Here is a 9,023-nt window from a genome sequence, read left to right as displayed (position 1 = left end):
TGGATGTCCCACTGACGACCTTTTAGAACATCCGATAGATGGCCGGAAAAGGACAGCAACTCTACGTAGTTTGGCTATCCATATTGATGTGTGGATAGGATGTGTGTTGTATAAATAATTTTCATGCGAAAAAAGGAAATTTTTGGAAGAAAATATAAAAAATTCAAGTTTCATAAATTCGTAATGAAATAGCATTAAGACACAATTAAACCATAAAAGCACTTTATTTAAGAAAAATTTTTACACAAACATATTTTTTGTACATTGGAAAAAGTCAAAGCACTTGGATCTAGAAAAGATCATTTTGTGTTCCGGTTATCACTCGGAACGTGATAGATTCGGCCACTCGCCCGCCTAAGGCCATGCACATCCGCCCGAAAAGTTTTTCAGTAGAGAAGAGTCGCTTGTCGGTGGGCGTGTACTGAGCGAATCCCAGGGCCTGGCTCGTACGAGAAACAATGGTCACTTTCAGAAGAGCGTCAGTGTTGACATTCGCGAGTTAACATTCCGTCAATTTCCACTAAAAGTTGATTTAATGTCTGTTCACTTTCACCAGATGCTCCATCAAAAGCACCACCACCCTGGGAACGCTGGCGGCCAATGGCATCGATCTCGTCAATGTAAATAATGCAGGAACTCTTTTCGTGCTTCTTTGAACAAATCTCTAAGTTAAACAACAACAAAAAAGCAATTAGGATTCGTTTTCAAAAGATAATTAACGTTTCTAACATACCGGACGCGAGCCGCTTCCAGTCCTCCAGTTACTTCGATGAATTCCGAACCATTCATGGACAGAAATGGAACATCGGCTTCCGTTGCGACAGCTTTAGCCAGTAACGTCTTTCCGCAACCAGGTGGACCCAACAACAGCGCTCCTATAAGGAACCTTGATGATGTGAAAGAATGCAACTAAGACATTTGAAAATCGAACTTGGAGTAAAATAGTATTCACCTTTTCATCATTAATTATATTACCATCATGGCGAAAATGTCGGAATTGTAGGTGGCGCCTTCCTTCTCCGAGGCGACGTCCCTCCTCAATACGCAACTGACGGCCAGTCCGAAATAGGCGCCAAAGATGTTGACCAGCATCGACGCCCCAACATAAGAAATCTGTTTAATCGACGCGATTATATAACATTTATACGAGTCAAAGCTGATTGTAATAAGCGAAGTGTTATACCCTCAAGATTTCCAGTCCGAGATGTTCGTTGCTGGCGAAAATGGCAATCTCGCAAACAGCCATGACGGCCAGCTGGAGTGGCGTCGTGACGCCGATGACAGCGCCGAACGAAATCAAAACGGTGGCCGATGCGAAATCGGCGTTCAACAAACTGGATGAGTCATATGGGGTTTATTATTCCATTATATTTGACCATAGAACTTTCTTTTACCTGGTAATAGTGATGTGAATATTTCGACCATCGAAAGTGTGGTAGAACCCTTGGCAGAGGGTGGCCCATTGTAGGACGATGGCGGCGATCAGAAAAAAGACAGCCACTGCGCTGTAGCCGTACTTATTCAAAAAGGTCATCAATAAGCCGAAACCGATGAACATCATGACATGGACATCCTGGAACACTATGCAAAACAAAAGGCCATCAAATATAAAAACTCAAATCGTCCCAAAAAAAATTAATTCAATGGATTCTATACTTACTTGGATAGTAGTGGCCGATGCTGTTTCCCTCGTTGGTCGTCGCATTGGCGTTGATGGCTTTGCTGCTGTCGGCCAATTCAAATCCCAAAAAAGAGCTTTTGAGCTTGGATCCACCATGATAAACATCGAAAGTCTCTTCAACAGCAATTTTACCCCAATGGAAATGTCTAAGGAGATTGTCAACACTCGAAGACATTGTTCTCAAAATGAATAATATCCTCCTAAATAAACAAAACTATCATTACAAATTAAATACATTTTTACTTTAAATTAAACTTGCTTCAGTCAAAGGAGCAATATTTTCATATGGTCCATAGGTAATCGTTAAATCACTTTGTGAAAAGGGCTTAACTTTGGTGTAGCTTTCAACATGTAGAATAATGCACTACCGCTGTACTGGACTTACTGCTTTTCTTTTTCCAATATCTGCTAAATGAGGTGCAAGATTGTGAGCGAACACTGTGTCAACAAGAACCTGAAGAAGACACATCATATAAATTATTTTAGAAAACAGGCATATTGAAATTTCTATAGCATACTTTGACAGTTTGCCCTGGTTCGAGTGAACTGCTCAATGTGACTTTGTATGTCAAAACTCCTTTAACGGTAGATGATACTGCTTTCAACACACCAGAAGAATCTTTTCCATCAGCGAGCTGAAATAAATGGCTTAATAATTTATTCTGTGATAAAGTTGAAAGTCTCTAGTACTCTCTACCTGGCCTTTAAAGTAAGAAAGTTTTTGCTGAGCTCTGGATTCGATGTGGAAGTTAAAGCTGTGATGATTATTTGCCGGTGTTAGATAAAGTTAGTCGGTTCAGTCTCGTCATAGTAATTTAAAGCTTTATTTCTAAATCTTACCAGAGATTTTGTTAAATGTTATATTCCAAAACCACACAGAAAAATCATAGAACAATGGCGGCGACGACGCCAAGATTGATCTGATAGTCTATGTTGCCAGATGGCAGATGCTAGTTGCCCACATTGCCTTTAACAAAATTATTTAGAAATGTAAATGTAAATTTCAATTTTATATTTAAATTTAATAAAAAAAAATAAGAAACAAATTTTGTTTTGATTTGAATAAAAAAGTCATTATAAGAGTCACTAAAACAAATAATGAAACTGAACATTTAGGAATGTGTTTAGGGATAGACCATATATCTGGATACTTCTCATACCATAATAGCGTGCTTGCTCATCAGTGATCAGTCTCCATGGTTTATTTCTTCGAATAAGGTCGCTGTGTTCGTTATCCGTTCCAAAGCAAATACTTGTGATTTTACTTGATTCCATCATCTGAATATCTGCTGTGAGCGTGACTGCTCTTCCGTGTCTTTTGGTTGGTTGGTGTCGGTGTCTGCATGGAGCCACAAACCGTACGATTTTCATTTTCTTCTTAGTTTAATTTTACTTCTCGTGGTTGATCAAGTGTTTTAAATTTGCTCGTCTCTTTGATCTTCCTAATTCCTATTTAAGATATTTCATACTCGTATCCATTTAGGTCGTCGTGGATGACGATTAATGGTGGCATTGCTTCAGTCTGGAATTTCTCATTGATTGAGTAGATTTTCTTTTTTTTTAAATTTCTCGTGGTTGATTGAATTGATTATCAATTCAATTTTTTTGTTTATGCGTTGAGTGGATTTTCGTTTGAATTCAGTGGATTTCTCATTAATAATTTTTTCAATTGGTTTTTTGGCGATTCGGTTGATGACGAAATAGGGTGGCTACTGATATTAGTAGTGACATTGCTTCTTGTCCATTTCCTTTAATTTCGATTTTCTGGTATTGCTTGCGTCGACTGGATCTGTTGATTTCGTAGTGGAATTGCTTCCACCTAGATTTTATTTTTGAATTGATCTTTGATTGGATTCATTTGTTCATAATTTTTGGAATTGCTTTTTTTTCGTCGTCGTGGATGACGATTAATGGTGGCATTGCTTCAGTCAGGAATTTCTCATTGATTTCTCATTTAGTGGATTTTGTTTTTTTAATTTCTCGTGATTGATTGAATTGATTTTCAATTCAAATTGGATCGGTTGATTTCGTAGTGGCGTTTCCACCTGGATTTTATTGTTGAATTGATCTTTGATTTTTCTTTTTTATAATTCTTTCTTTTAGTTTCCATACATGATTTGCGAAGGGATTGACGATCCCTGGGTTTCGGCTGTCCCTTCATTGTGGTTTGACGGAAAAAACTGTTGGTGGCCTCCCAAATGCAGGGACAAACAAAAAATCAGAAAATTTATTGAATTAGGTTATTTGCCAGATCGAGCAACATGGACATCGTATCCTGCCAAAATGCGGAAACAATATAGTAATAGAAGTAAAATTATGAAATTTAGCAACTTTTAATTTTCTGCTTGTACATTTTATTTAGTGACGTTCGAAGAGGCGGTGCAACACGAAAATAAGGCAGTGGATAACCCGTCAGGAGATATCGAATCAACTGACAATGAAAAGGAGAAAAGGAGTAGAGGTGTACGGAAGACAAAATTGCCATTTGACCCTAGTTCGTCTCCTGTTGCAAAAAAACAGAAGTCAATTAACAGGAGAAGGATTAGAGCAATGACTGATTCTGAGGACGAAACACCACCAAGGCCTCCTACGCCTCCTACGCCTCCATCATCCGGCTTAACTTCACAAAAAAAAGCTGTTAGATGTTCTTCAAAAACCCCTGGTAATATTTTGTTTCCTGTATTATTTGGACCGTTTGTTCATTAGTTGAAGAATCTGTGTTTTTTGTGGGGTTCAGAAAGCATTTTTTGAATTTAAATTGTTGTTTTTTTCAGCAACAAGCAACAAACCTGGATCTTCAGTCGTTCGTTCCAGCAATGACTTAGTGGATTTTGAAGAAGATACGTTTCCATCTCGTTCTACTCCACCTTCCAATACAAGAGCTTTGGGGTCTTCTTCCAAATTTCGTGGTACTTGTCTGTTTTTTTTTGTGGTGTTCAGAAAGCATTATTTAACATTTCCTTTTTTTCAGCTCTAGCTGGATCTTCAGTCGTTCGTTCCAGCAATGACTTGGGGGATTTTGAAGAAGATACGTTTCCATCTGGTTCAACTCCACCTTCCAACACAAGAGCTTTGGCGTCTACTTCCAAATATCATGGTAATGCGTGAAAAGCCCGTTATTTCTGAACGGGATGTAATAGATGTTATGATTGACTTCCTTAGGCACTGCAAGGACAAACCAAGGAACAGACAACAACAGCAATAAAGTTTTCCGGAAAAAGATTAATTCAGTATATTTGTTGAGATCTGGTTGGTTTCATTTAATTTTCGTTATACAATTTGTTTTGTTCCCATGCGTCCGCTTTGTTGACTTACAATTTGTCCATTTGATCCCCTAATTTTTTAGTTTCCTGTCATTCTGAATTTTCTGTTCTGAAATTTGTTTTCTCCTTTTTGAATAATTTCAGTGTTGATGTAATAAAATGACCTAGAATAATATTACAAAGATTGAAACAAGATTGATTGAAGGCTTATTTTATTAGTTTTTTACAGTGAATTACACATTTAATAGGCATATTATATGAAAGGAAATCAAAGCCAAGGAATGTTATCCCTATGTCCCAATTGATGAACGGCGGATGTCGGTAGGCGCCGATTTGGGTAGGTCTTCTAACGTTATTCCGACCTCCGAACGCCCTCCTGTGCGGATATGCGGCGGTCCCTCGGACATCCAACGGATGTTTTGTATGTCCCAGTACGACATCTGGCGAACATCCGTGGGACTGCCGTGTGCTATGTGGGCAAGTTGAGGTTTGGGTAAGTTTACAGGCACAAATGCTCTTTAATTTGCAAACTAATTTTCTTAAAGCTCTCCTGTTTCCCTTTCCCAAAGTTCTTATTTGTTACGCCATGCATAGTGACCTTTAATTGCTCAATGTAGACCCATTCAGACACATTTGGGATAGTTTTTCTTAAAACTCTTTAGTTTGTATTTATGAATCTCTTATTTTTGTTCCGCTTTTTTCTTTTCTTTTTTGCTCCAATGTGTGCACAGAATTTTGTAAGTTAGAAATTAAAAATAGAATTTTGATATTATGAATTTTATTTTGCTGTACAGTGATGACATTATTGCATTGGAGAAAAAAGAGCAACAAAAACGAAGCTAACTTTTTGAACTCCATTACTTTCCCGTAAAGTATAAGACGGTAGTTTATCGCCTGCTGAATGAAGACACAAAACCTGAGGAATTCACTATTACAAACATTCTGCCAAAATTTCACAAATTTTAATCCTATACAAACGCATGTAATTTTAGCAAATTATACGCAAATTATACAAATCAAATTATTGGAATAATAATATTAGACGAGTAAACGAAGCGACGAGGACGATAGGAGGAGAGACGACGAGGACGAACCGTAAAAACTGAATTATGGACATTCAACAGATCAAATATTGGGTTGGAAAGTGGATGGGCGTAGTTTGGTCATATCTACGTCCAACAGATGGAAAATAGACGGGCTTTGCTAGCAGGGAAGATTCAACATTCCTGCGTCTTTGAATATCAAGAACGGATAACTCTAAAATAGTGTCTATTACATCATATGCGGAGTAATAAGACGTTAAAAAACATTTACAATCGATTCAATTAGTACCTGGGAAAATTCATTCAAAATCGCCGGTCGTCTGTAGCAGCAGTTGGTCATGCAGGGTTTCAGAGAATTCAGCACTAGCTTCTTCAACAATGTCACCAGATTTGAAATATTTTGAGGGCCAACTTCTTCATTCGTATGGCCCAATATTTGGAAAAATATTCAAGACAGTTTCTTTGCTGAAATCACCAGAATTTGGATTAATTTGTGGGTTAGCTTCTTCAATGGAATTTTCAGGAAATACACGAGAACCAACATCAACACCTAAAAATAAACAATGGTTACCATCCGAATCAAATCTCTCTCGTCTTCTTTGAAAACGTTATTGAGAATTGAGATCCTTCCATAATCTTACTGATTCGTGTGAAATTAGAACCAGAATAACTATGCGTGATCAGAGAAATTTGTATGACGAGAGACATTTTTTAATACTAAAATCGCGTAACTCAAAAATTTGTAACAAATAATATCGAAGATACTTGGACATTTATTGATTGCATCTAGTTAATCACGGAAGATTTTCATTCAAAGACTTACTAATATTCAAGTAAATTATTCTGCAAAGGGTATCCTGTAACATGGCCTACTTAACTTCTAGGCCGGCGTTCGAGCTATATGCCCCTTAGTGTAACTTTTTTCCTCCGTCCCCTTCTTTAAACCTAGCCAGTACACAGCACATCTAGCGGTCAGGTTTCCAGCAAGGGTATTTATTTACAAGTAAATATCCATTTAAGCATGATCTGACCGCTAGATGTGAAGAAGTGTGTTAGAAGAGAATAATTTCATATTTACGCTCAAGGTTTTGAGCCTCCTTCTCAGAATCAGCATTCAACGCCGTCTACCTTTTGACAGTTCATTTCTTTAATATGCTTTCGCGATGAGTGTAAAGAATGCGGAAAAGCTCGTATCCAATGACAACGCCGTGACTGGTCCAATCCAAAATCACCCAGGAATAAGATTAGTGTGAGCAACTCGCATTTGAACGTGTACTAGAATTCAAAAAATAGTTTACCTTAAATCGCGAGTTCACAGCTTTACTTGTTTTATTTAAAAGATAAACTTCAAACGAACGTGGTTGTATAAAGCAACCGTCTTCACTATGAGCACTTGGAAACCAATGATCAGACATCCAATTTCGAATCGTGTTGAACAACGATCAAGACCCGCCTAGCTGAGGTATGTTGTAAAAACACATCAATAAAGTCACAGATCTGAAAGGTTTGCCCAGGCCCATTGAATGAGCTAAGAATCAGCCCGCTCCCTTAGAAGTAGAAAATTTCCCCAAACTCTGCACGATGTTATCGTACAGGAATCTTATACCACCAAATGGATGTGCTTTGGCTACCCGAGATAATTGTGGCGCAGAAAAAACATCTACTTCGTTGAGACGGTGATTGATGTTTATCAATACCCGTCTTTGTCCATCAGACTTGTTGACCTCGTCGTTCGTATGAACACCAAAATTGGATTTTCTTCTGGAATTGCACTTTCTAAAATGTATCAAGATCATAATTTTTGTTTGCAATGAAACTTATAGATACTATTGTTCATTATGTTTCCTAAAACATATAAAAAATTTTTGTTGTTATTTTTTTTTCTTAAGATATTTTTTTTCAGTGTTTGACATTTGAAAGTCATAGAAAATATATTTTCAGGTGGAGATTAGTGACAAGTGCAATTGCAATTCTTTAGAAATAAAATTGTTTTCATCTGATGTTATTCCAAAGCTTCTTCCGATTGTTTTCGTGGATTAGGAGCGTTAATTTTTTACAAGAACACCAGAGATTAAAATGAATACATCGTTCGTTTTGGGGGCCATGTATAATTAAGACAGGGACCATTTTCACTGAAAATTTTACATTCACTCCGTTATAGTCAACATCAAGGATCTTTCCAATGCACCACTGACTCATGAACACAACAGCAACGTAATCGTCTGAAAACACATCACGTATGGAGACAAAGTTTCTATCCGGTAGACTAGGCAAACGTTTCTTTTGGAAAATATCGCTCGATCTTGGACAGAAGTACGAGAGGCTCTTAAAACACCCTTTGAAATTGGTCCGTAAAAATGATATTTTTGTGTTACGGTTATGGCAAGAGCAGGGTTTAACCTATTGGACAGCCTCTCTGTGTCGGCCGCAATGACATTTTCAGTTAAAATCAATGAAAGTTGAAGGGATGCTCGTCGAGCTAATCGCTTTACTGTCCCACCAACCACATCACATGCATTTTTCCCATGACAGGTAGCCCAAAATTGCAAAAAGGCATGAACACCATGGTTACATTCAAATAAGGAAAGATTGAAAAAATTGAATCGATTTTTGTAATGTGCCGGTCCACCATCGCTAAAGAAGACAACCTTTTTTAAATTTGGTAAATACAGTTTGATTTTAGGTAGAATTCCTCGAATGAACGAATAAACAGCTGTTGTGTCGTGTTTAAGAGAATCATATATGATACAAAAACTTGTTGAGATCAATTCCTCATTTTCCTTGTAATAAATGACGATTGGATGTATTGTAGCTTGTTTTTTTTTGTCCAATGTAGACCCTGCACTTCATCCTGGCTTTCAAAAGTATAGTTTTCAGCAAAATCTAGCGTGACAAGGTAATATGAGTTTTCCAAATGTTCTTTTAACAAATTGTAATTAGCTAGTTGGACTTTAGAAGGAAAATGATTAGTTCGAAGCTTATAAGAAGGAGGGATACTAGTTTCAAAACAAAATCCTACACAGATTGCTGCACTGT

The 9,023-nt window shown here is 37.4% G+C and overlaps 2 protein-coding genes across 3 annotated transcripts; one reads left to right on the top strand and one right to left on the bottom strand.

The window, feature by feature from the left end:
- Nucleotides 1-205: 205 nt before the first annotated feature.
- LOC124200771 (ammonium transporter Rh type B-B-like) lies at nucleotides 206-2,614 on the bottom strand. 2 transcript variants are annotated; one of them, XR_006877377.1, is made up of 10 exons: nucleotides 2,522-2,614; nucleotides 2,379-2,436; nucleotides 2,200-2,316; nucleotides 1,941-2,135; nucleotides 1,661-1,881; nucleotides 1,395-1,581; nucleotides 1,184-1,334; nucleotides 976-1,113; nucleotides 734-886; nucleotides 206-664 (listed from the first exon to the last, which is right to left on the bottom strand). XR_006877377.1 is itself a non-coding variant. In XM_046597070.1 (10 exons), exons 5-10 carry the CDS (start codon nucleotides 1,854-1,856, stop codon nucleotides 616-618), a joined length of 897 nt encoding a protein of 298 aa, XP_046453026.1. In that variant the 5' UTR covers nucleotides 1,857-1,881; nucleotides 1,941-2,135; nucleotides 2,200-2,316; nucleotides 2,379-2,436; nucleotides 2,522-2,614; the 3' UTR covers nucleotides 206-615. The 2 variants fall into 2 exon arrangements, 1 of the variants encoding a protein (XP_046453026.1); XM_046597070.1 differs by having other exon boundaries at nucleotides 734-909.
- A 251-nt stretch (nucleotides 2,615-2,865) lies between these two features.
- LOC124200770 lies at nucleotides 2,866-5,119 on the top strand. The gene is made up of 6 exons (XM_046597069.1): nucleotides 2,866-3,039; nucleotides 3,785-3,980; nucleotides 4,044-4,343; nucleotides 4,456-4,590; nucleotides 4,653-4,778; nucleotides 4,844-5,119. Exons 1-6 carry the CDS (start codon nucleotides 3,025-3,027, stop codon nucleotides 5,017-5,019), a joined length of 948 nt encoding a protein of 315 aa, XP_046453025.1. The 5' UTR covers nucleotides 2,866-3,024; the 3' UTR covers nucleotides 5,020-5,119.
- The last annotated feature ends 3,904 nt before the right edge of the window (nucleotides 5,120-9,023 follow it).

This window comes from Daphnia pulex, chromosome 8 (genome assembly GCF_021134715.1).
Source record: "Daphnia pulex isolate KAP4 chromosome 8, ASM2113471v1".
Lineage (NCBI taxonomy): Eukaryota > Metazoa > Arthropoda > Branchiopoda > Diplostraca > Daphniidae > Daphnia > Daphnia pulex.
Note: the sequence above shows the minus strand (reverse complement) of the source record. Positions and strands in the feature narration are given on the sequence as shown.